Source organism: Silurus aristotelis (assembly GCF_946808225.1).
Source record: "Silurus aristotelis genome assembly, chromosome: 25".
NCBI lineage: Eukaryota > Metazoa > Chordata > Actinopteri > Siluriformes > Siluridae > Silurus > Silurus aristotelis.
The window spans coordinates 17346168-17373596 of NC_139598.1; the positions used below are offsets into that span (position 1 = coordinate 17346168).

General features: G+C 39.6%; 2 protein-coding genes across 5 annotated transcripts; both read left to right on the forward strand.

Moving 5' to 3' along the window:
* Window positions 1–1654: 1654 nt before the first annotated feature.
* Window positions 1655–17355, forward strand: septin7b (septin 7b). 3 transcript variants are annotated; one of them, XM_083529538.1, is made up of 14 exons: window positions 1655–1874; window positions 3929–4031; window positions 7038–7144; window positions 7742–7842; window positions 8188–8322; window positions 9889–10006; window positions 11052–11144; window positions 11250–11346; window positions 11769–11820; window positions 13011–13136; window positions 14289–14309; window positions 15431–15566; window positions 15796–15941; window positions 16623–17355. In XM_083529538.1, the coding sequence occupies exons 2-14, from the start codon at window positions 4022–4024 to the stop codon at window positions 16660–16662; spliced, it is 1182 nt and encodes a 393-aa protein (XP_083385664.1). In that variant the 5' UTR covers window positions 1655–1874; window positions 3929–4021; the 3' UTR covers window positions 16663–17355. The 3 variants fall into 3 exon arrangements, with proteins under 3 accessions (XP_083385664.1, XP_083385665.1, XP_083385663.1); XM_083529539.1 differs by lacking the exon at window positions 14289–14309 and having other exon boundaries at window positions 1790–1874; XM_083529537.1 differs by lacking the exon at window positions 1655–1874 and having other exon boundaries at window positions 3888–4031.
* Window positions 17356–18821: 1466 nt separating this feature from the next.
* On the forward strand, window positions 18822–27159 carry LOC310719612 (uncharacterized protein). 2 transcript variants are annotated; one of them, XM_083529508.1, is made up of 12 exons: window positions 18822–19370; window positions 20453–20592; window positions 20686–20861; window positions 21158–21318; window positions 21405–21545; window positions 22083–22204; window positions 22480–22648; window positions 23273–23418; window positions 23693–23820; window positions 24652–24778; window positions 25512–25645; window positions 27008–27159. In XM_083529508.1, the coding sequence occupies exons 1-12, from the start codon at window positions 18928–18930 to the stop codon at window positions 27125–27127; spliced, it is 2007 nt and encodes a 668-aa protein (XP_083385634.1). In that variant the 5' UTR covers window positions 18822–18927; the 3' UTR covers window positions 27128–27159. The 2 variants fall into 2 exon arrangements, with proteins under 2 accessions (XP_083385634.1, XP_083385635.1); XM_083529509.1 differs by lacking the exon at window positions 25512–25645 and having other exon boundaries at window positions 18829–19370.
* The last annotated feature ends 270 nt before the right edge of the window (window positions 27160–27429 follow it).

Consider the following 27429-nt stretch of genomic DNA (forward strand, 5'->3'; position numbering starts at 1 on the left):
TCTAAATAAAGAAAGAACGTTGTGAATAAATGTGTGTTGGGTTAAAGGTTTTAATTTCGCCTTGATATTCATTTATTTATATTTTTAATAAAAATGGTCAAACAGAAATGCATGTTGCGTTAATCGAACGTTAATAGAATAAGTGAATTTGCGTTCATGTGTTATTAACACGCTAATTTTGACAGCCCTAATAATAATAATACATGTCAACTGGTCACATGAGATCCTCACAAAGGTCATTTTTTTACCTGAGAGAGAATAGTGACTGCACTGTAACTCGCTCAGGTCTGTCTGATGCTCCTTCGTGTTCTCCAGAACAGCTGCACTTTCCCACGATCAAATATTTTACTGCTGAATAAATACAGTTTCAAATACATCTCTATCTGTTTATCTCTTATTTTATCTGTCTGTCTCTCTGTTTGTCTGTCTGTCTGAGAATGTCTTTCCTTCATCTTGTCTGTCTATCTGCCTTTCTGTCTGTCTCTCTGCATATTTATGTCTGTCTTTCTGTTTGTCTGTTTATCTGCCTTTTTGTCTTATTGTCTATCTGTCTACTTATGTCAGTCTGTTGGTCTATCTGTTGGGCTGTCTACTTATGTCTGTCTGTTTGTCTCTCTGCATATTTATGTCTGTCTTTCTGTTTGTCTGTTTATCTGCCTTTTTGTCTTATTGTCTGTCTGTCTATCTGTCTGTTTGTCTACTTATGTCTGTCTGTCTCTCTCTCTGTCTACTTATGTCTGTCTGTCTCTCTGTCTACTTATATCTGTCTGTCTGTCTACTTATGTCTGTCTGTCTGTCTCTCGGCATATTTATGTCTGTCTTTCGACTTATGTCTGTCTGTCTACTTATTTCTTTCTGTTTATTTGTCTACTTACAGTATGTCTGTCTGTCTACTAATGCCTGTCTGTCTACTTATGTCTTTCTGTCTGTCTGTCTACTTATGTTAATCTGTCTGTATGTCTACTTGTGTCTGTCTTACTGACTGTCTGTCTACTTATGTCTGTCTGTCTCTCTGCATATTTATGTCTGTCTTTCGACTTATGTCTCTCTGTCTGTCTACTTACTTATTTCTGTTTATCTGTCTACTTATGTATTTCTGTTTGTCTGTCTACGTACAGTATGTCTGTCTGTCTACTAATGCCTGTCTGTCTACTTATGTCTTTCTTTCTTTCTGTCTGTCTGTCTGTCTGTCTGCTTATGTCTTTCTGTCTGTCTACTTATGTCAATCTGTCTGTATGTCTACTTGTGTCTGTCTGTCTTACTGACTGTCTGTTTACTTAAGTCTTTCTGTCTGTTTGTCTTTTTGTCTGTCTGTCTGTCTGCCTACTGTTGTCTTTCCTTCATATTGTCTGTCTAACTGCCATTCTGTTTATCTGCCTTGTCTTATTGTCTGTCTGATGTTCTTTCTCTTTGTCTGTCTACTTATGTCTTTCTGTCTGTCTACTTGTGTCTGTCTGTCTTTCTGTCTGCCTACTGTTATCTTTCCTTCATATTGTCTGTCTACCTGCCATTCTGTCTGTCTCTCGCTTTCTGTCTTTCTGTTTATCTGACTTATGTCTTATTGTCTGTCTGATGTTCTTTCTCTCTGTCTGCCTACGTATTTTCTTGTGTTGCTGTTTTTCTCCGTGTGTCTGTATAATATTTGTCTTTAATTGAATTGTGGTTGATTGTGAGCTTTCAAAAATAAAAAAAAATGTAAACGATTTTTTTCCTCTCCTCGGGGCGCGAGCGTCTCAGACTCCTCCGGCGCGCGCGGCTACGTGACCGACGACGTCAGGCGCGTGGAGGTTTTTTTTATTTTTTCTTGCGGAAGTGCTCTGAGGGGAATGTCGGCTCGGTTTCTGCAGCAGCGCTGAACTGCGATATCACCATGGGTAAGATCACTCACCTCCGCTTCGGTTCGGCTCCTGCACCACCCGCTCGGAACCGAAACCCCGACACGAGACGGAGGATCGTATCTATTTTAAATCTTTTTTTTTTTTTTTTTTTTTATTAAAATAAATAAATAAACTCCGCATATTTCTCTTCTCCTCGGCTGTACCGCGAGCTCAGGCATTTCCTGTGGCATTTTTTTCCGCTTTCTGTGTCACTGGGTAGTGACGAATCAGAAAAAAATCTAAATAAACAGCGAAAAACGCCTTTAAAAACGTCAAAATGACTTAAAATGTCAATTTTTATACATATAATGTACCGAAAACTGGGCGGAGAAGCGACACACTGAGGAGATTTAGCATGATTAGCTAGTTCTGTTGAAGCTATGCTAGCAAGAAAACGGTTTTTTCCCCCCACCACTTCCTCAGTGCTTTTGTTTAAATTCGTGTCTATTTTTTAGGGCAAAAACGTTAATGTTATTAAAATGAAATGATGGAAATGTGTAAAATGAGTTTGACATGTTGAATATATACAGACTAGCTAACCGTGTATAAAAAAAAAAATAAGTTGCTAACCTGGTTAGCTTGGGTAGAGAACGTCCCGTCAGCGCACGCGCTTCAAAACTCACCCATATTTGTGTGTTGTTATATATATATATAAAATGTGTGTGTGTGTGTGTGTGTGTGTGTGTGTGTTGCATTCAAAGACTCAAAAAATCTAAATGTAACAGTTGCAAATGTTTAATATACAAATGTTTATTTTTTTATAACATTGTGTTTATTCTTTTATATTAATACATTACACACTGTCTGTATTAAATCCTTAATGCTGCCTTTAAACTGGGACAATTAAAGATCATTATGTACTTTTACCAATCAGATGCTCACAATAACGTGTTAACCCCACCCACGTGCGTAAACCAATCAGGTCTGAGGCGTTCTAGACTAATGCGGAGTACTGTATAGGGAAGGTTTCTGCAGTCCCGACTTGTGATCAACAGGTCCTTCGATCAAATCTCAGCACCACTCAAAGTTGGGCCCATGAGCAAGGCCCTTAACCGTTCGTCTGCTAAATGGCGTAGATGTAATTTGCCCCGTCTAGTTTGTAGACAGGGATAAATGCACTCGGGCATCTGATTAGATGCAGAATGTGCAGGAAATTTCCCAGGTGAAAAAAAGGGTGAGGAAAAGATCAGAAATGGGCGGGGTTGTGTTTTTTATTTATTATTATTATTTTTTTCTTCTGACATGTTTAAGCACCGCTCTGTCCTTAGGGGTCCGGGGGTTACTTTTCACGCAAACACTAATAAAAATCTCAACGCGGTTCATTCCTGAACCCGCACGTCGATTTTGCTGTCCCAAGGGTCTACGAAGAGGAGATTTATTTCCCCAGTAACGTGAGGGCACGTGTCTGCGGCGTTAACCCAGGGCAGCAGATCTCACCACGTGAACCGCAACTGACTACATCTGATCTCGTCTCATGTTGCTTCTCCTCCGGGTTGTTTTTTTTTTTTTTTTTATCCACCTACAGTAACAGTTTGACCCCTAATGTGGACTTCTGTATGGCTTTGTACCAGAGTGACAAAGGTTTTTTCCATTTCAGTGCAAAAACCAGTTCAACCATATCTCTTTATGACCTTAGACCTGATTTATATTATACAGGAAATCCTCTGTCAAAAATTCATCCCCACTCCCTGATTCATGCAGGAGACTTCGAGTGTCTAAAGTATTAACTCTGAAAAGTACATCTATTTACGATTTGGATTATTTTTGTTGGCAAGCCTACATATCTTAATATATCTTAGAAATGATTGTTTGCCTTTATTTATATATTTTTTTGCACTAATTCATACATTCTTTCATCTTCTTCTATTTGTCCGGTGGGGGAAAAATTATTTCTGGATGCTATCTCTGGATTTGCTTCACCAAATAAAGCAGTGAGTATCAGGATTAATACTAAACTCTAAAATAAATTCTTTATGCTGATACAGAATATGCACTCAAATTATTGAGCTTTTAAAAGTGCGTGTTTTTTTTTTTTTTTTCCCCCTCCGCAGCAGCAGAAGAATCTCGAGGGATACGTCGGCTTCGCCAGCCTTCCCAACCAGGTCTACAGGAAGTCTGTGAAACGGGGCTTCGAGTTCACACTAATGGTTGTGGGTAAGAGAACAGCCATTTATCTGCGTGCCGATAACAACCTCGAGGCTCGGAGATCACGGCAATAAAGCATATTTAAGTGATGTGTGTTAAGTGATGGGCCGTGTACACGCGGTACGCTCGAGCGCTTCGAGTTTCCTGTCTGGTGCTGAACGACCGGGTGACTGCATTCTTGACGTTCGTTGTAAACGCTGTCAGTATAAAACCCACACAGGAAACCAGGGTTGAAAGGCAGTGATTTCACATCCTGTATAAGTAAAAAAAAAATGTTAGTTTAAAATAGAGGATGTTTAAAAAAAAAAAAAAAAACGAATCGTTAGACGTCTGATGCATAAACACTCGCATTTAAAACTTCAATGCGATTCGTAGAAATGGATTGAAAACTTCTGCAATGAGTATTTTGAATGGTGCAAAAAACAAAAAACATCCACCGAGCAGCAGTGAAGCGACTTGGTTCGTTTTATCTGTCCTGTTTTTCAAACCGACATACCATCAGTTTCCTGTTCATAAATGATAGAAAGCAACCGGAATGGTGTTTCTGCTCATGTTTTGAGATGCTTTTCTGCCTATCACATTTGTACAAAGTGGTTATTTGGGTCACTGTAGCCACCCTGTACTAATATTTCTTTACAAGCTACAGTGAAGGCCTGATGCTCATTAGATGGTTGATTTATTTATTTATTTTTATTTCTATACATTTCATTCTGTGTCTCTAAAATGTTCAATCCACCCTGTCAGAGTTTAGTATTCAAGCTGAGTGAATACAGGGTCTTTTTTTTTTTTTTTCCCTCTTCACTGCAGCAAAAATCGTCCCACCTCTCTTATTTGTGAAAAAAAAGGACACTTTTCTCAGTACACAGAGGCGCTTCAGAAAAAGTTTGTGTTCAGCACATTTCCTTCATTCCTTCCTCGTACTGTCATTCCCAGCTCGGATCCGTACAACGAAACATCTGGGATTTAAAACGCCTTAAACAGCCGGTATTAAAAATATTCTGTTAGAAGCAAACGTTACTGTTAGTGTGTTGCGTTCCTTATATATTTATATATTTCTTGTTTAAGATCCTGTTTTCAGAGGAGAATTTGCAGAAACACAAAAAAAGATAAAATCAGATGTCAAGTACATGTTGCAACATATTCTACATAGAAAAGCAAGGTGAAGGTCGAGTGAAAATGTGTACAGAGCTTTAAAGGCGTACAGGTTTCAGATTTAAACGAGATCACAAAGAGAGATTAGTTGAAGATTTGTATCATTAGCAGCGGTGAACATTAACAAAGTAAATGTAATTCGTTACTGTACTTAAGTCGCTTTTTCACGTATCTGTACTTTACTGAAGTATTTCCATTTGGGGAGATTTTTACTTTCACTTCACTACATTTCAAATTTAAATATCTTCCTTTTTACTCAACTACGTTTTGTGAAATCAGTCGTTTCTTTTTATTTATGAGCATTAAACACCTAACTGGTCAATCACGTGGCGATCCACCAATCAGAGTCGAGCGTGAGCTCTGTTTTAAACTTGTTTTGATTGGCGCTCGGTGCATCTACTGATCATCAACAGTTCAGCATCAGTTCAACAGCAAGCAGAACATTTAGAGAGAAAAAAATGATTAAGCTCCAGACTCGAACTCGCCACAACACACGTGACCTTATTTGAGTTTTTTTTTTTTTTTTAGTAGTAGTTAAAAAGGTTTTGGGCTCATGCTTATTTTACTAGAAATTAGTGTTTGACTCATTACTATCATTAACAGATTAGTGTGCTGTTTTCACATGAACTGTGTTGATTGAACAGAGTCTGTTCACAAAAATGATAATAGGAACTTTATAGCCATAATAAATCTTTAAAAAAAAAAACTCAACTACATGGTTTGTGTACTTCATCCACCACTGATTATTGACATTCTTTTAAATTGAGATTAGTCTGGTACTGCATAATGTCCTGATTCATTTTCGTGACTCATAGTTTTGGGAATATTATTATTTTTATTTCCCGAAACGTTTTTCCACATATTCATGACCATCCAATTAAACTCTCCGGTTTGCTATATATGTACAGCCCCTCCAGGAAACAGGTCTTTTCTCTTAGTAGTAGCTCGTTATAAAAAAAAAAAAAAAAAGGTAACGTACTTATTATTAGTGTGAGGTAGTGGTCATGTGATCGGCTTGAATCCTCTGTTTTTCCAGTGTCAGTTTGGCACTGATCTTGAGCATGTCCTCACTACAGCCTGTATTGTTATTGTGTTAGATTAGATACACTAATGCTGGGTTTTGTAAAATATACACGTTCTTTATGGCATTTGACAGACGTCACGTGCGTATAATTGTAAAGTGCTAATTCCTATTTTATATGCTATATAGAAAAAAGTATTGGGACACCTGACTTTCCCACTTATACGTAGTTCTTCCCCAAACTGTTACCACAAAGTTGAAGGCTCACAATTGTATTGGAGGTGTTTGATTTTCCTTTCACTTGAAATGGGAGACCCAAAATACGAATATAAATTAGGGAGAAAAAGGATCCAATAGGTTTAAAACATAGAATTAATAGAATACAGTTGCAGTTTCTTTCTTAAATAGAAAAATGGGCTCTGAATTAATCATAGAGGATAAAACATTAAGTTTAGTAAGAACATTACAGCGTCTGTTTGACAGCTTCCTGTTCGGACTTTCAAAACCCGGGACACATTCTATCTATCTTGAGGTTCATTCCTTCCTCTCACATGGATCTCGTTATTCTCATTGACTGCCAGGAGGCACGGGACCAGAGGCCTCACAAAGGACGAGGCACAAATAGACCGTTTTTTGGGCTCGATACGGGAAAGAACATCTCCCCGTCGTCCTTAGATTAACGATCCTCCAGAGCCAAAGGCAACGACACAAAACCGCCTGTCTATCTGCAAGAAAACCATGGCTCCAGACATGAGAATTTAGATCAAGAATATTTTATTTCCTCGCTGATATGACTGTTAAAACTTTTCCGTCTGAATTATTTTGTACTTCTTTTATTTCAGGTGAATCAGGCTTGGGCAAGTCCACGATGATTAACTCTCTCTTCCTCACCGACCTGTACTCCTCAGAACACCCGGGCCCGTCACACCGAGTCAAGAAGACCGTGCAGGTACATCTTCTCCTACTTCGGTTTCCCAGCATTCCACAGTAATGCCATGCTGCTGTGCGGTTCATGTTCGCACACGCAGACGTTTCATAGTTTCACACCTGAGGTTTTTGAGGTGTTTCATCGTTCTTGTGAAGTTCAGAAAAAGTGTTCACGTGAAGGGAATTCCTGCTCTAAAAAAAATACAGATTTTCTTTCCCCTCTCCGGTGTTTATTTGCTAAAAGCAAATAAACACTAATGAGTGATTATTGTCTGGTGATGCTGGCCTTTTACCTTAATTGGTTTGGGACGTCTATCAAACATGACTTCCTGTTTTCACTTGCCTTAAAGCAGCTGCATATTTTCACATGTTAATTTCTGCACCAGCTTCTCCAGCTTGTATCAGAAAAGGCAAAATAGTTTCCCAAAATGTTTCAGCCGCTACAAAGTTCTGACACTGGTGACTCGTATTTTATGTTTGACCTGTTGCTATAGAAACGATCACGCGTCCGAAGGAGACCACCGAATTTGCAGCTGCAGAACTCTTGGTGGAAACGAATGAACACTTTCTGGCAAATCACAACCGAGAAAATGTTTGTGTGAACGCTTCTGTGCTGCAGGTGGAGCATTCCAAAGTGTTGATGAAGGAGGGCGGTGTTCAGCTGCTGCTCACGATGGTGGACACCCCGGGGTTTGGGGACGCCGTGGATAACAGTAACTGGTAAGTGTGTTCAGAACGGCTGCTCGCTCGTCACATGCAAATGTACGCTAAGGTCTTGTCGTTCAGGTACGTGACTACAGTTATGAATATGCATGGTATGCAAATGACCTACCCTACGATTTCCTCATTCCAGACTAGATAACAATATTTGGCTCTCTATTGTTAAAGTTGCTTGCATTTCTCACACAATTTGCATTGTCACATTATTTAATTATCTTGGGTATGCAGGATTTGTTTGTCCTGTAGTAAATTTTTAGCTTGTTTTAAATTGGTTTAAAATAACGTTATTAAAAGTTTTAATGAACGCACTGCGACTATAACGCCCCCATGTCCTGCTCGCTATAGCTGGCAGCCAGTCATCGATCACATCGACAGCAAGTTTGAGGATTACCTGAACGCAGAGTCACGCGTCAACAGGAGACAGATGCCCGACAACAGAGTTCACTGCTGCCTGTACTTCATCGCTCCCTCAGGACACGGGTGAGTCAGGAATGCTCAGAATGTGTTACTTGTAAACCTGTCCAACGATACGGCTAGCTTTCGCTTTGTTTGGTCTTTGCACTTTTTTTTGTGTTAAGAATTCACTCAGACTGCAGGTCTGTTCTGATTGGCTGGGGGAAAATGAAAGAGATATGAATAGAGAGAAATTCGCATAGAGCTGAATTTCAAAGTTCAAGGAAAATACAGTGTGAACTTGATTCTAGGAATATTAGGATGTAGTTGGGATGTTTTGCTCACAAAACTGAACTGAGACGCTCGAGCGTTCACTATTCGCATTGCTTAAGTCGAACTGCAAATCGTGAATTTTCTTTTGTAACAGACCTTCGCTCCCTGATACTGGTCTCCACCCTCTGTGTGTGAGCACAACAAGAAACAGTAGATCTACAGACAGTAGGTCATAACTGGCAGCACACAACAGTAACCAGCAAAATACCTCGTCACACGACTTCCTCCCTGATTGATTAACTCAAATAAGTTACTCATTTTAGTATTGGTCTTGACAAGTACCTAAAACATGTACTCGTCTAGGAGAAAAATAGCCTTGATACGACACGACTATAGAAAAGAATATATACACATTTCTGAAGTGTGTAATGCTCATCGGCAGTCTCGAGTTCAGAAAGGGTTCATATAGGAGCTGTACACGTTTCTTGGCCGATGCGTTTCACGTCTGAACTCAATGTGTCGATGGCACGTGCAGAGTCTCGAATTCCCACAACGACGCACCCATTTCCTACTGTTTCCCTCGTTTGGTAGATAACGAACAGATAACAAGGCCTGCTGTCTGTAGGTTGTTTATGGGCACGCATTTATTTATTTTCTTTTGTGTAGATACAGTTGCTTTCTGTTGAGTCACAGAGTAAATCCCGATGAAGACCAGTGCATTTTGAGCTGTTCATCACGAATCCCTGAATATCTTCCCAACCCTAACCTGCGGATTCTTCTAACGCGTCTTTTTCTTCTGCGTTCACTCAGCAAAGGCACGCTTCTCTGCACTTGTCGTCTTGTTTGAGAAACAGAAATGAATGAAGCCTTAGCAGGTTTTTTTATAACTGTTTTTAACTCAAATCAGTTCCCGATGATGGATTTTTTTTGGATCCCACCCTAAGCCACAGAGAATTGGGAACAGCCCGTCGTTGTGCGCTTTCTGAGAATTAAACACGGTTCTCGAATTGCTCGAGCGTGGAGTCTGAGGCGCAGCCAACATTTCTGCTGCGCAACGCGTGTCCTCTCTGAACACCGGCTGTTCAAACGGATCAAAGTGGATAATAACAGACACTCAGCCGACGGTTATCACAACCAGAAAACTGGCAGGAAATCCACTGTACACCCATGAGGAAGGGGCACTTTTATTTCAGCCTCGGGCAAAACAGCAGAGAATGTTCTGAATATGAAAGAATCTCTCTCTCTCTATCTCTCTCTCTCTCTCTCTCTCTCTCTGTGTCAACTTCATATCAGTTCTGTGATGAATAGGTTCTTGTCATAAACGTCTAGTGTTTGTTTCCCCGCTGCACATTTCAATTCCTGGCTCCTTCTCTCACGCAGGTTGAAGCCGCTGGATATCGAGTTCATGAAACGGCTGCATGAGAAGGTCAACATCATCCCTCTGATCGGCAAGGCAGATACCCTCACCCCCGAAGAGTGCCAACAGTTTAAGAAACAGGTTCGCTCGGCACGATCTCACTCCTTCACTCACTCTTTCTCCCTCTTTTACTCGCTCATTCACCCTTTATTCACTCTTACATTCGATCACTCGCTCATTAAAAAAAAAATAAAGCATTGAACCTCATCAAAGGACGCACCTGCTAACTAACTCATCATTCAGCACGAATTAGCTACCGACTTCTTTATTTATTTTTAGCTGAATTAATTAGCAGCAACGGAGCCACGTGAAGCACCGCAAGCACGTTTTTATTTGTTCACTCCTCATTAGGTCCACATTAAGACTGTCCAATGTTGGAAAATTTGTTAAATTCTTGGGTACGAAGCATTGAAACTGGAGACTCCTTCCCTAAATGTAAACATCTCTGCACATAAACCTGCACTGTATCCATGATGACACTTTTTGAAACGTTTTCAGTGTCGTGTTTGCAAGAAAATTCCTGTCAATTGCTCTAAAACAGAACGAGGTCATTAATATAGACCTGTGATTTGTTATAGCAAGTTAGAAAAGAGTTCCTGATCATATCTGTCCAGAACATGATTACCCAAACTTCTGTACGTATCAGACTCCAGGTCCATCTCGTAGCAGCAGGAGGAACGTTTTCTAGCACGCAAGCCTGCTCCTCTCCCCTCACCTGGGTTTGAGCTCGGCTAATGTAATGCAGATACGGAGTCAGGAGTGTTGAGCAACCCGGGCCCGTGTGTGCTGCACCATCTGTTTGAGTATTATCCCAGCAGGAGAAGAGAAACAGAGAGGAAGAACATAAATAGAGCATAAATCCCAACCTGTTTTCTTTTTTCTTTTTTTTCCAGTTCAGTCTAAAGCAAAAAATTGATATGCTTTATAAACGGGTTCATGAAAGGTGTTCTTCAACGATCGTAATGCTTTTTTTATTTAGCTTTCTAAAACCTGTATCAAAAAATTACACCGAAAAATTCATCATCACGCGTCTGAAATAAAAATAATATTTCTGCTCCGAGGTTGTTTTTGTGTAAATCGGGGGTTTTGCTAAAACAGTCATATTCGCTATGTTTCGCTTTCTCAGGTCATGAGAGAAATCCAGGAGCATAAAATCAAAATCTACGAGTTCCCAGAGACCGACGACGAAGAGGAGAACAAGCTTGTGAAGAAGATCAAAGTGAGATTGCTGAGTTTTTAAATTCTCTTTTTTTGTGTGTGTTCATTTAAAAAAGCATGAAGTTTTTGGCTGCGGGTGGAAAAAGTTTTTCCTGTGTGCTTGTAGGATCGCCTTCCTCTGGCTGTCGTCGGCAGCAACACCATCATCGAAGTGAACGGGAAGAAGGCTAGAGGGAGGCAGTACCCATGGGGCGTGGCAGAAGGTACGATGACGAGCTCGTTGGCACTGAAGTGTGCGATCTTCACTACAGGCTTGAAGCTGAACACACTCTTATTTCAAGGATAAATGATCAACATACAGGATCATCTGCCAGTGAAACATCATTTAGAAATCTTAATTAATTAATTAATTAGTTTTATGATAATTTTATTTACTAAAAAATTTATTGTAGCATTTAAATTTTTTTTATAATGAATTATAAACATATCTTAATAGCCACGATATTACAGCATAGTGTATCTCATTCACATTATTTCATATTGCTCAGCCCTAGCTAATAAAGATTATATTATTATAATAACTAATACATCATTTCAAATAGTCTTCAAAGTGTGAAATTCATCCTGGCATCTGTATACTGTAGAAAATTATGCAAATTTTCTCCTCTTTGTTTTTTCTCTACAGTGGAAAATGCAGACCACTGTGATTTTACCATTTTGCGGAACATGCTCATCAGGTACACACGTTCTGAAGCTTAAACCAAGTTAAAAAGTATTTACTATCTGTCCCGAGACGATTATAACATCATGTGCTTTTATATGTAAATACTGTTATATACTGTATATAAAATATATATATAATAATGTGTTATACTGTGTGTACTCTAGTAGATGCATATATATGTAAACATCAGGGTGTAACAGTACACAAAGTTAACTGTTCGGCACGTACCTCGGTTTTTAGTCACATTCGGTTAAATTTCGGTACGATTAGGGGAAAGAAACGCGGAACATAAAATCGATACTAGTTTTTTATTAAGGCAGTTTATTTTATTATTGTTGTGTTGATTTGCGATCAACATTTGAACAGTTTTTACACTTTTAAAATTTTAACTGAAATGCCTGCTTCCTTAAATAGTATACAAAATTATATTTTATAATATTTCATAAAAATAAAATTTAATAAATCAAATTAATGCTATACATTTTTGTCAAGATATTGAATAAATTCAGTAATCAATTTAATTATCACAATGTATAAGGTATATATATTTTTAGTCCCTATTAGGGTAATACAGGTGTGTGTGTGTGTGTGTGTGTGTGTGTGTGCGTGCGCGCGCATTACATTTAATATTTAATTTACTAAAGTTATTATTCACTTAACTGTTCTACTGATTTTAGCAGACATTAACAAATGTCTTCATTCCTTCCATCCTTCATTCATTCACGCCCTCAACATGTTGAATTGTCAGGATTTTCTCCTTTTAAGATAAAATTCTTAAAGCTGAACATAAAACGCTAAAGAATCCATAGCTAGCGTGCATGCGCAAAAGTAATTTAACTTCCGGTACGAAGTGAGTATCAACAATGTCACTGCATTAATTTTTTTTTTAATGCCCCTGCCATTGTTGTGTTTGATTTCAGGTTTAATAATAATAATAAAAGTTTCTCGAAGTGCAAGGCGTAAACTAAACAAACTTGCGGTCCGCCACTTAATACTTTCCTGAGGGAACTCGGATTTTAACTATGTTCCGCACGTAAAAAAGGATTGCATTCGGCAAACGTGTGTACCGGACCGAAATCCCTGTACCGAAAAACTTCAGTACGAATGTGTGTATCGTTACACCCCTAAATATACATAAACATTTTAGTGTTATTACTGTTGCGTGAACGATGAACTGTGTTTAACTTCTCCCTCCCCCTTCAGGACTCACATGCAGGACCTTAAGGACGTCACCAACAACGTCCACTACGAGAACTACAGGAGCAGGAAGCTGGCGGCCGTCACCTGCAACGGGATGGACAACAACAAGACCAAAGGGCAGCTCACTAAGTACGTTCTCGCATTTTCAATCAATCTCCATTCATGTAGAAGTTTAGTTTCAGAAATACAGCAGTTAACCCTCTTTATGGTTCTTATGGCCTTTTTTTTTTTTTTTTGCAGCCAAAATAATAAATGCAGACTTTTAAAGAATTTATTCAGAATAATTATTTGGGGTTGATTAACCATTTATTAACTTGTATTTAAAGTCTGCTGACAGTGAGGCATCAAAACAGAGCATATAGAATAAAGTTACTGCTGAATGATTCAGTGTTTTATTGAGAGAGAAAAAATAGCAACAGCGTCCTGATGAATCATTCAGCAGTACGTTTATTCTTCCGCGCTGCTCTGATGCAATAAAACACTTGTTGTGCCGTTCTCGGAGACTAATCACCCACAGGGTGGATCGCTTTTTTGTACAGCATGTGTACTGCTTAAATTTAGCGATTCAATTTTTTACTGTAAACAAGTTTGACTTTTTTATGCATTTACATGTACAGTGCACGTTACTTAAAAAAAAAAAAAAAAAACAGTCCTGTTTATTTTTGGCTTGTTACAAAGCTCTGGTACTGGAGACTCCTTCCATAAATGTGTCCTAAGAAATCCATGAATGTTCTCTTGCTGTTTTTGACCAATCAGCATCCAGGTTTCAGAGACGAGTGGTTTTGGATGCAGGATCGATGTTCATACCGGTGTGCTGCAGTCAGTTTTTGTTTCAGCAGCGTTTTTAATATTATTTTTTTCTTTCCCCCCCAAAAAAAATATTTGACTGCAATATCAGCGTTTCCTGTTGTTCGGTTTTTGTCTCAACCGAACCAGTTGCATTTCAAAGCAGTTAACCTGGCCTATAAAACGCACTAGTCACTTACGTGCTTGCACACACACACACACACACACACACGCGCGCGCGCGCGCGCAGACACGCACGCACGCTCGCACTAACACGCTGTGCACCAGGCAATGAGCTGCGTGAGCTGCGATTCACCACTAACTGACAGGAAACCGCAGCGGCAGCTCCACTGATGTCTCGTCTGATCCGAGCCGATTCTCTCATTGTAGCATTTATTCATTGTTTTATTTATTTATTTTTTTTAACATCCTGTGTTGCTCCTAATTCTACACACTGATTTCAGCATGCTAAGATTGTGTGTTTCTGTTTTGTAGAGCTGACTCGGTCGATGGCATGTAAGTGTGTTTTTGTGTCCCTCTTAAACCCCCCCTCTAAAACGAGTTTCCTTTTTTTCCTGCACTGGTGATGGCGCCCTCTAGTGTCTGTGGTGGATTTTTGTCATTCTTCTCTCCCCCTTCCTCTTCTGCCAGCTTGAAAAAGAAAAAAAAAAGTCAATGCAGTAAAGTTTCTCACACACACACACACACACACAAAAATACAAAAGTATACGTTTCCTGCTAAACGCTTTTACAGTGAATAAATGGGTTTTATTTTTCACAAGGCTTTACACATGGTTCCGTTCTGATTCTGTGATATTTGACCCAATACGGTTTAATTTATTGGACTTTGATTAGGATAAGCCCCACATTGCTCAGAATCTAGTGTAGCTCTGCGAATCATTCATGAATGGCGACGAAATAATTTTAATTTTTTTTTAGATTAATATTTCAGATTTTTTTTATTTTTCTCCTCAAGGTCATTTCAGATCTGTAGGTTTAGGTAAAGCCTTAGCCTGTTGTATCACCTTTTTGTTGCCACTTCACATGTTGGCTTAGCTTATTAACCTCCAATCAGCACTTGCTCAGCAAGCTTTTTCTGCTTTATAACTGCTCAGTCATCTGTCCAGCCTGTGTGTCAGTGAAACTTCTTGGAAAAACCTGCAATGTTGGATGGATGCTTATTTTCCTGGCTTCCTTACTTCTGGTCATGTAGCATTGATCTGTCAGCTGTCTGTCCATGGAGTTCTGCAGCTGTCAATCACTCAAATGTTTTCTCACTCCCTCCTTCTCTCTCTCTCTCTCTCACTCTCTCTCTCTCTCTCTCTCTCTCTCTCTCTCTCTCTCTCTCTCTCTCTCTCTCAATATCTTTGTTTATCTTTCCATCACTCTCCATATATGTATGTCACTCTCCCTTTCCGACTGTTTCTATATCTCTTTGTTCCTTAAGTCAGTCTCTCTCTCTCTCTCTCTCTCTTTCTCTCTCTCTCTCTCTCTCTCTCTCTCTCTCTCTCTCTCTCTCTCTCTCATATCAGTACAGATGTGTGAGACGGCTCCCTCTGGAGCAGTACCACACTAATGTAATAATTTATGAGCGCATTCTGTCTTCTGGTTTGTAACTCTGCCACTGCGTCTCCCAGGAGCCCTCTGGCACAGATGGAGGAGGAAAGGCGAGAGCATGTGGCCAAGATGAAGAAGATGGAGATGGAGATGGAGCAAGTGTTTGAGATGAAAGTCAAGGAGAAGGTCCAGAAGCTCAAAGACTCTGAGGCAGAGGTACAGCTTTCTTTACAGCCCCTTCACAAGTGTTGTCCTGTCCAAAACACTCGTTTTATAGTTGTGCAAAACTCTGATACTTGGTCTGTCCTGCATTTTATTACCGTATTCCTTTTATATACCAGAAAACTGTTTTTATTTATCGAAAATATAATAGCTATATAACCGGGAACTGCATACCAAACACAAGATCTGATCTCATAGTCTGCGTTCTTTCTTCTGTGTGCAGCTGCAGCGGCGTCACGAGCAGATGAAGAAGAACCTTGAGGCTCAGCACAAGGAGCTGGAGGAAAGGAGACGTCAGTTCGAGGAAGAGAGAATGAACTGGGAGGCCCAGCAGCGCCTCCTGGAGCAGCAGAAACTCGACGCCTCCAGGTCAGCACTTCAGCGTGGGCTTTGAGTTTAACCAGAATTTAATTTATTTTAGGGTTTACATCCAATTTTATGAAGATTTGAGTGTTAAACTTAAATAGCGTATTAAACACTAAAAAGTGAAAAGGTTATGAATCACAAAAATGTGCTAAATGAAATAAATATTATTTAATCATTTTTTTTATAAATATAAAGGAAAATAAGACATGCATTCAACCTGAAACAATTATAAATAGGTAAAATTTGTTACATTTACAATGTATAATAAATAGGTACAGCATGTAGTGTCAGTGATTTGCCTGGAGATGGAGAGAGAAACAGGCCGAAAGAGAGGAGGACAAAGAGACAGACAGATTGAGGGACGACAGAGAAACATAAAGGGATGGAAGGAGAGATGGGCAAATAGATAGATATAAAGAAATGAAACTGAATTAGTGACAGAGATGGGAGAAAGAAATAGCGAGAGATCTTGGCAGAGAGAGGGGGATAAATAGAGAGAAAAATTGTGTGAGGTGAGGGAGAGGAAGACAGCAAGGTAAAAAAATAGAACTGAAAAAGAGAGAGATGGAGGAAGAGAGAGGAAAAAGAGATGGACAGATGGACAGAGAAAGATGTATCTTGATTTGCATCCGATGACTGTTCGAGATGTTCAGTTCCTCACTAACACTTCCTTCTTTTCTGCAGGACTTTGGAAAAGAAAGCGAAAAAAGGAAAGATATTTTAAAAGCCGGTCGTTTGTTCGTCGCCACTTCCTCCCCGAACTCCTGATATCCGCCATGAACGCCACATTCGGCTCACAGCTGGACGAGCATACACAGCTGGGTGTGGACTTACAGCCAAACCCTTATAAAAGTGTACACACACATGCCAAATTCTATACTCTGATAGTTTTGTACCACCTGAGCTCCGATGTCCTAAATGGTTTTCTGTGATCTCATCATTTTCTACCACAGTATGGAGAAAGAAAGAAAAAAAAAAAGTTAGCAAAGGGCAACATAGTCACATGGAGTGAACCTCGAACCCAGGCCACTCTGAGGCCTTTAATCCCAACCTTCTAAATTCTCAGACCACTTCATTATAGCTTTCATTAATATTAATATTTCAGCTAGTTTATTTTTATATTATATATATATATGTATGTATGTTTGTGTATCCCGGAGCCAGTTAAAATCCGATTTTTTTTTTTTTGTTTGTTTTGCTTCCCTTCAATGTGTGATTACTCAGACGGTTTTTTTTTAACGATTTGAGCTAGTCTAACATGACCCTATGTATTCTACTGGGGGGAAAAAGTTACGTATTTTCCTCCCTGTTGGTTATATGTATTCATTTGGTGTTTGTTTGTTTTTTTTTTTTTTTTTTCAGTTTTATTTTGCATTTGTTATTGTACAGTCACTTAATAATAAATGTGTGATACGGAGTGAGGTAATGTTACATACTGACGTTTCCACAGCTGAAGCAGTATTCCATTGTTTTTTTTTTTCTTTTCTTTTCTTTTTTTTTTTTTTTTTATAATACTTAATTGATTTACGGTGGAACTCGAAATATTCATCAGTAAAAAAAAAAATCTCATCTGGACAAAATACCACACAGTCCTCCGTGCCTTTCATTTCGGTTCATCACGGGGGGTTGTTTGACATTATGTTGTTATAATTAGCTTCACTTTTGTTTGAAGGTTTGGAGATTAGTGTTCATTCAGCTATTTGTGAGATCACACTGAGGTTATGTAGTGTTTCCAGTTCATCCTAAAAGGTCTTTAATGGAAATACTTTTTTTATGGTCTGTGGGTTTAGTGTTTGGTATCTTTTAAGTACGTACTCATCATATGTAAGGAAAAATTTTTTTCTGGTTTATGATTGTAAACATTTTTTTTATTATTATTTAGAGACAAACCAAATGTAGATTTTTTTTTTTTTTTTTTCCGACCTTAATAGATGTAAGGGAATAGTCATTTGAAGAACAATAATTAGTAAATATGTGAACCCGGGTTTGATTCCTGTTCAGGTTTGGGGGTGTAGAGGTTTGAGGAGCCTTTTGGCTTACAGCAGTTAGCAGATAAGTGTGAAAAAGATCTGGCTTCATAATCAAAATTATTGGTACTCACAAATATTTTATGCATATTTCAGTTGAGCGTTTTGGTAAATGATGAAAAAAATGTTTCCCCTTTTGTTTTTGGAAGAAAAACGGTTTTTGATTTTCAAATGTGTGTTTGTGTCATAATATATATACACTTTGCCTTGTAGTGAAATTAAGTAGAGCAAAGATGCCCCTCAAAATTAATGACATTTACATTGCATAAAAAAAACAACCACCAGCATTTAAAGAATTGAACTGAAGTAATTAAATAAGAGTTTTTCTGAGCATTTTTCTGAGAAGGTGCCACGGCTTCTCAGATGAGACTTGGTTGCACTGGCTGCTTTTATACTTTCATTTCTCTTAGCAAAACCAAGCAGGTGTCTGTGTGTGTGTTTTGTTTTTTTCTTTATGTAATGTTTTATACAGTTTTAATGATGCGGAATTTATCAAGCAAAATTGTGCTGAATGAACAAAACTTTTGCACAGTTTTGTGAGTCTATAGAGGATGTTGCTGTAAGGATATCTGATATCAGCAACTGAAAAACAGTGGATTGAATATCAGCTCTGATGACAAATGATGTCATCAGAGACATCTGTGTGTGTGTGTGGTGTAATTTTAACAAGTAGTATTAATTTCTATCATGTCATCTCTAGTAATAAGAATCATAGTGCTGTGCTTCAGACAAATATTCAGACAGATTATATTGCCTTTTTTTTCCCCTAATAATAATAGGAAATAAAATAATGCCCAAACTTCCGGGTTTTTTAAGTCACGCCTCTTTATGTAAATGAGCCTAGAACATGTGACCGCCGGGTGCTTATAAATATCGCTGAGTCTCCATCCTGCTTTCACTATCGCTTTGTGATTTAACGGAGGGGAAAAAAAGGTGGTGGAAGAAACCCCACGTCTCTCAGTATGACAGGCTGTGTCTCAGCCTTGACGTTTCTCTGCTTCATTTTTCACCTCTTCACCTTAAACGTTCAGTCCAACGCCGTGTCCTCCAGCCCCGCGGAGGTGAGCGTCCACCCGCGACCTCACGCCCGAACCCACGCAGGGTTGCCTGGCTTTGACCCGGAAGATCCTGCTCCACAATTCCGGCTCCAAACCCTAGACGGGGAGTTCGTCTATCCTCCAGAAAACATCGAGACGACCAGATCGTCCGTGATCATCCACGCGTTCACGAACAAATCCGCGTTCCTGGAGTGTCTCTGGGCGTCCAATTCCTCAGTGTCCGATCTGATCGAGTTCCTTCCGTTGAGTGCTGAAGTTCTCGTCCTGTCTCTGGATGATTCTGCGGCTCAGGATGTGCTGTGGATGAGAGAGCAGGTTTACAGGGTCGCAGCCGCCGCAGCGCACAGGTGTGTGTGTGTGTGTGTGTGTGTGTGTGTGTGTGTGTGTGTGTGTGTGTGTGGGAATGTTAGAAGTGTATCTCCAAAGTTTGTACACTCACATGTCCTTGGCGAGGATCCCACAGACGCATCGTCATTAACAGAGTGATAGATGATGTAAGTGAAGCTGACAGTGATGGAGGAAGTACACAAACCATGTAGTTGAGTTAAAGTTGAGTAAAATTTGACTCTCAAGTGTCCCTTTAAACTTCCACTTGAGTAAAAGTGCAAAAGTTTTTGCCCTCAAAATGTAGTATCCAAAATACTATGATTTATGTTGGCTATAATTTTCCTATTATCATTTTTTTTTATTACAAGATTCTTTACTTAATCAACTTAATTGACATGAAAAGACTCGAATGTGACTCTCAGCACACTGATCTATTAATAGATTGATATAAATGACTCAAACACTGATTTCTATTACAATTATCATGAGCCCCAAAACACCAACTTACAAATAACTCAAATGAGTTGAGTTCGAGTCTGGAGTTCCTTCATCATTTATTCCTCTATGAATGTTCTGTTGAACTGATGCTGAACTGTATGTTGGTGATCAGTAGATACACCGAGCGCCAATCAAAACAAGTTTAAAACAGAGCGGCCGCTCGACCCTGATTGGTGGATCGCTGCGTGTTTGACTGGTTACGTTTTTATCCTCATAAATAAAATGTAGTTGAGTAAAAAAGGAAGATATTTGACTTTGTAGTGAATTTACAGTAAAAGTCTCCCCAAATAGAAAAAAACTCCAGTAAAGTACAGATACGTGAAAAAAAGCGACTTAAGTACAGCAACGAATTACATTCACTTTTTTAACTTTGTACGTGACTGTAAAGTCGTCCAGACGTCACAATTCGCAAACTCGCTCCATCCCTCATACTCGCCCATTTGTCCTGCTTCTAACGCGTCAACCGTGAGGACAAAACGTTCACTCGCTGCTTAATATATTCCCACTTACTACCAGGTGCCATGATAAAGGTCACCACTCATCATGTGGTTTCATCTTTTCAACACACACACGTTTTACCCAACATCCTTTCTCATGTCATTAGGGGTAAGGAAATTTTATCCAGGCTTCATTTCTCCCCCGTCCCTGTCTACGCCCTGGGGAACTGGATACCCCGAGTGCTCTACTCATGGGGATGCGGCGGACACAACTGCGGTCTGGCGCAAGCAGTGTTCACTAGTCCAGGTGCGTCCTGTACTGTTTACACTCAAACACAAAATTCTCTAAATGAACAGGAGCTGTGATGAATATATATAATGTGTTACTCTGATCTCTCAGAGTGGAAGGTTCCGCTGATTGTGAAGCGCCTGAACGCCAGGTACGACTGGCTGAGCGGCCGCTGGGAGAAAAGCCAGTACGTTGTGGTCGGGGCTGGTGACGGCTGCGAGCCCTTTCTTGCGGCCGCCGGAGCCGTGGCCTGGGTTTCCGAAAGCGGCTGCTCGTTTTTCACTAAGGTGAGACACGAGTCGAGGTTGTGACGAGATACCTCTATTGCTGATTCTGCACAAACTTTCCAGGATGTTGTATAAATCGTACGACATGCAGTGAAATGTTTTTACGACCGCTCCTTTGCATTAAGGGAGGGATATAGGTATATAGGCAATGTGATCAAACAGAATAGAAACAAATCAAATACAGGGTGGTATCAAATAATTTTGAGACTAATGGTGTAACTGGTGCGATTCACCTTCTGAGAAATCAGGACAAAATGATGCTAGGCATTGTATATATTTTCTATATTTCTTTCCAGATCAAAGCCATGGAGGACTCCAAAGCAGTAGGTGTGCTGGTTTATGCGTTACCTGGCAACCCGATCCAGGATATGAACTGCGATGGAGAGGAGTGCAACACCACCTTAAAAATTGCAGCATCTATGCTGCACTTCGAGCCTGCTGTAGCTCAGGCGCTATCGTAAGTCGTTTCTCAGAGGTTATGAGGTTTCGTGTGAGGGTTTAGTATTACGGTGTGTGTGTGAGTGTGTGTCTGTGTGTTAACAGGTCAGGAAAGAGGGTGAACGTGACGTTCCAGGTCACTCCATCACCAAATTTCTTTTTTGCGATTGACCAGCAGGGGGCGCTGGCGGAGATGGGCTGGTTCCTTTATCCCACGTTCAGGTTCTTAAGCTGGCAGGCAGAGTGGTGGGTCACTCCACACACACACACACACACACACACACACACACACACACACACACACACACACACACACACACACACACACACACACAGAGAGAGAGAACTAAGTTCAGTTTTATTCGTAAAGCACTTTTAAAATAAAAAAAAAAAAATGCAGCTTTTACGGAAATAAATTAGAAAATAAAAATGTAAGCATCCTTGAGAGCATCTTTGAGTGGTGGTAAGGAGAAAATATCCTGAGGTGGTATGAAGGAAAAAAACATGAGAGGAACTAATAGGGAACCTATCCGTGATGGACTATATGGACAAAAGTTTGTGGACACCTGACCATAAGATTGGTGTGCATTCTTCTGGGAAGATGTTCCCCTAGATTTTGTGGAGATTCAATCAGACACAAGGGTGTTACTGAAGTAGGTGAGGTGGAGAGGCCTGGTTTTCTTTTTTCAGTCAACGTAATTTACATTAATAGTCGAGTTTTTACTGAATTTACAAACTTGACCGACACCTTTAGAGATTCTTTTTTTTTTTCTCTCTCGACAGGTTTGACTTTGACTCCAGTTTGCTGCAGCGGATTAAACATCCTGCTGCTGTGGTTCCTGTGTTTAATAACACGCTGATGCAGGGAGAAGCAGGAGCTCGGGCCGTGGTGAAGCTTCCCAAAGGTCTATCATTATCAAATGTTTAAACTGAGGAAATGAACCATTTTATGGAAAAAAGGTCATTAAATAATCAATTCTATTTGATATTTATGCATTTTTTATCACATCGGTTCATAAAATTGCTAATATGGAGAATAATGTTTTCTACACTGTTGCTAATGAAAAGATCTGATCATGTCCTTACTGAAAACTTAAAGTTGTGACCCACACCTCGATCTACAGCATGTAAAGAAGTCCGGGCGTCAGAGCGTCTCTGAAGGTTGGTGTCGTTTGTTTAGACGTGTTGGAGTTCGACGTGTTGGAGCTGGACGCGGCCTTGTCGTGTCCCGGACGTCGGGACGAGACGTGCGCGCACTGGGACCACACGGTGCAGCTGTTCATCTGCTGTGATCAGTTCAGCTCTTACTGTGACCTGGAACTCGGCCGCTGGATCACCGCCTTCCGCAGGTACACGAACCCCCCCAACACCTACTCGCCGTTTTGGTCTGAGAAAACAAATGCGCCAATATACTACAGTTCTATAATAAAAAAATAAAGAGACCTATAATAAAAAATACAAACAGTATCTTGGAAATATACCACTGTTCCGAGCATGTCTTGTGTTCGGTATTAAATGTGTGGCTGAAACGATTCTTCGTGTAACTCGAGTAATTCAAATACAAAAAATCACTGTGGCACACTACACCGTGTTTCCCCACGGACCGTTATTTCTGATGCACCACCCGCTAAACTCTATAAAATATTATATTATATAAATAATTTAAACAATACAAAATCTGGAGAGTGAGAAAAATCATGATCTTTGTTTTGAAGGTATGAAATCTTCATGTAGTGGGACACGAGATCAGATATGGGATTTCCTAGATGTTTGTGTTGGTTTCATACTTTCATTAAATATTTTTTTTTAAGATGATGACAATTAAAAAAATGACCATGATGAACACCAATCATCATCATCGCCTCCACAGTTTCTAATTTCATTCCTAATGAAGTGTGTGTGTGTGTGTGTGTGTGTGTGTGTGTGTGTGTGTGTGTGTGTGTGTGTGTGTGTGTGTGTGGGTGTTTGTTCAGAGGAACTGGCCGCTGGCTGACGGACGTATCTTCGCTTCTTCCTCTGCTGGACAGCGAGCACTGTGCTCTGGTCATGAAGACTCCACCCTGGGCCATGCCCTGGATCACATCCCTCAACCTGCGCTTCAGCCACAGCAACCGCACAGGTAGAGATCAGATTACTAAAGATTAGAAGAACTTACTGTTCTTCTTACACTGAGCTCCAGTCTCCTGCAATGGAAAGACCCTTAATGTGGTCTTTAATAGGTTTTATATGAAGAAGTCTTTTTATTTATTTATTTATTTATTTTCTTAACAGAAAGAAAGAATGATTACGTTTGACATCATATAACTAAACTATTTATCAGAAATTATGGCATTTAATGAAATTTAGTAGAAGATTTTAATAAAAAAAACAGTAAATATATGAATTTTTTAAAGCTGGAAACTCATCTGAAAAGCTTCACCCCTTCAAGCTGTCATTTCTGTACAAGGGCGGGACGTTTGACAGGGATTACAACTCCAGATTTCAGGAGATCAAGTTCACTGTTCCACCTTCAACAAAAAAGGTGACTTTAAACAAATACTGTATTCCCTATCACAAGTTATGATCATGCAACACCTTAAATTCTCCAGATGAATGTTTGTGGTCTAAACCCTACCAGAGTTTTAACCTCGTGAATAAACAAAAAATAATTCCTAATAGTCTCTTCGTTTCATAGCGTTTCTCTCAATTGCACTGCTTCCAGGAGTCCAAGTTTAAAGTTCCAATCAGATTTCAACTCATTCACTCCAGGACCATCTAGAAGGCGTCCAATACCGTCGCCATTTTCACCTCCTGTGATTGGACGGTCAGAGAGCGCATTAGTGCGAGCTTGCAGACCGTGTAAAATTTATTCATGTGGATTTAATCGATGTTTTTTTTTAGTCCACAACCACTGACAGAGAAAACGTTTTTTTATTTCCTGCACAAAAACACAAAATTTGCCTTAATTTCCAATCCACGGGAAAACCGTAACGAAGCCGGAGATGATGTTTGTGGTATGTCGTGGCGGTTAAGGCATTGGACTTTGGATCGGAAGGTCACAGGTTTAAATCTCACCACCACCAAGCTGCCACTGCAGGGCCCCTGAGCAAGGCCCCTAACCCTTTGTGGCTGTGGCTACAGTGAAAGGAGACTTGTTGAATTGTGTTTACTGGTGTTTCTTGCTTTAGTGATGACATTTAATCTCGCTGTATGAGATTCCTGTCTGTGGTTCAGCGCTCTGTTCTACTGCGTTTCTCTAGAATATCGATGGTTTCTAATAATGATGGTATTAAGAGATTGTTCCAGCATCTATATATAAAATATCAAATATTGTCTGTAGGTAAAATGAACTAAGTGGATGTGTGTATTGCAGGTGGAGCTGTACGCTGTGATCACAGGCCACGGCAGCGACAACAACAACTGTGGTGAATTCTGCGTGACGTCACACTTCTTCCTCGTCAATGGCGTCCACAACAACTCGCTCACGTTTCACTCTGCTGGTGAGTTTCACGTAAAACAAACGCGTCCTTCCGGGAAGAACTCGATCAGCAAAGACAGCGGCTTTTGATTTGCACTGAAGCAGGTGAAAATTCAAAAGCAGACTTAGATACAGTAGATGTGATCCAATATACGTTATATGGGCAAAAGTATTGGGACACGCCGACTTTTCCAGCCACATGTGGTTCATCTCCAAACTGTTGCTGAAGCACACTGTATTGGACGTCTATAAATGAACATATCCATGAACTAGCAGACCCAAATCTGTTCCAGCATGACAATGCCCCTCTGCACAAAGCCAGCTCCATGAAAATCTGCTTTCCATGGGTTGGATGTTTGTGGAAGATCTTCTGCTGTAGAGCTACAAACACCTTTGGGATGAATGTGAATGCTGACTGCACCCCAGACCTTCTCACCTTCTCACCTACATCAGTACCTGACTTCCTTTAACTAACACCGTATTGACTAAATAATCACAAATCTCCACAATCCACTAGTGGAGCATCATCTCAGAAAAGTGGAGGCTCAAACTGTACAAATGAATCTTATGGTCAGGTGTTCATAAACTTCGACAAATGTGTGTGTGTTTTTTAATATAAATATATTCTATTTGTGTGTGTGTGCGTGTGTGTGTGTGTGTGTGTGTATGTACATAAATGCATACACTGTCACACTGTACCGTGTCCTCACCTGATCTCGATCCTGAGAATCAGTTCCTCTGTAATGCGACCACAGATCAGCCGCTGGGCTGCGCCATGCTCGTGGGCGAGGGGGCGGTGCCTAACGAACACGGCACCTGGCTGTACGGCCGCGCCGGCTGGTGTGACGGACTGCAGGTGGACCCCTGGAGGATCGACCTCACCTCACAGGTGGCTAACAGCTAATTAATGCTAAAATCCGCCTGATTTACTTTGACCTGAAATGGTATAAATGTAATAATAATAATAATAATAATAATAATAATAATAATAATAATAATAATAATGAGCATGTGCTTAAATTAACTAAATAAACTAATTTTAGATTCCTGATTCCATTTCCAGAGATTATTATATCTGGATAATTTTTTACAATTTTTTTAAAAATTTGATTGCTTCTTTTTTTTTTTTTTTTTTTTTAAATTTTTTTATTTATCTGACATTAAATGTGATTTTTTCCATCCAAAATCTTAAAACTGTATAACTTTGTATTGCAACTGAACTACATTAAGACCAATGTTGGTTAATAAAGCGAACTCTCCGAATTAAACACAATCTTTTTTATCACTTACAGTAATGTAATGCTAAATATGACTACTGCTCTAAAATAAGCAAACGAACAAACAAACAAACAAACAAGTAAATAAATAAAGAAATGTTAAGTAATTCATGGATTAATTAATTTATGAATCAACCAATTAGGTAATTAATTCACATTTAATTAAATTAACATTTAATTTAATGAATTAATTTCTGAGAAAACAACAATCATATTCCTTATTTCTATGCAGCTAACTAGCGAGCTAGTTGTTTGCTAATGTTCCACGTGAACATGGACTGTTTGGTGCGTTAACACGTGTTGAAAACCGAACTGAATAGCTGTTGGACTGTGTGTGTTACCCATAATGCACTATGAGCGTTATTACCTGTGGCAAGTTGCTTTATTACATTAATATAAAGTTTTAAGTTGTTGAATTTCATCAAATGATTTTAAATGAATATGCTATATGGGCAAAAGTATTGGGACACCTGACTTTTCCAGCCAGATGTGCTGTGAACACAAAGATGGAGGCAAACAGTAGTATTAGATGGTTCTGGAGGCACTAGAATGAAATTTTTCCATCCCTTGAACTCGGATGCTTGAACCTGTTCTGGCATGATGATGCTCCTGTGTACAAACCCAGCTCCATGAAGATCTGCTTCACATGTGTTGGAGTGGAAGATCTCCTGCTTTTGAGCTCTGAACCTTATTAAAATGAATGAATGTGAACATTGACTGCACCCCAGGCCTGATCACCTCACCGACATCAGCACCTGACTTTACTAACACCCTTGTGTCTGAATGAATCTCCACAAATTCTACATCTTCCCAGAAGAGTGGAGCTTATTATAACACTAAATGTGCACATGGGATGGTTCAAATGAAGCAAATACCAATCTTATGGTCAGGTGTCCACAAACATTTTTCCATATAGTGTACTTATTATACGAAAAGAAATAATGATTTGAGTTAAATTCGTATCTTTGTTGCAGCTCGACCTGAGCAGTTCCAACTCCATTCTGTACTTCGGACTCTACGAGGGACGGAACCCCGATCCTACCAGAGACCCGGGCTACATCATTATGTACTCTTACCTCGTTTTTTATAAGTGATTCCTGAGAATAAATAAAACAAACAAAAAAAAGATTCGCTGTCTGTTTTTGAAGTCATGATTCAAACTTTTTTTTTTTTTTTTTTGGGGGGGGGGGCTAATACCCGGGTTACACCGTCCAGCCAATTAGCATAATTACAATCATTTTGCTAGCTTTTGGATGTAAACATGGAACAAGGATGACAAATATACCAGCAAAAAATGTTTATTTTAAATTTAAGAATAAAAAGGTTGTAATGAACAGTTGCGCTGTTCTGATATTTGGAGAATTCTTGCGATGCTTCTCAGAGTAGTTCAATAAGA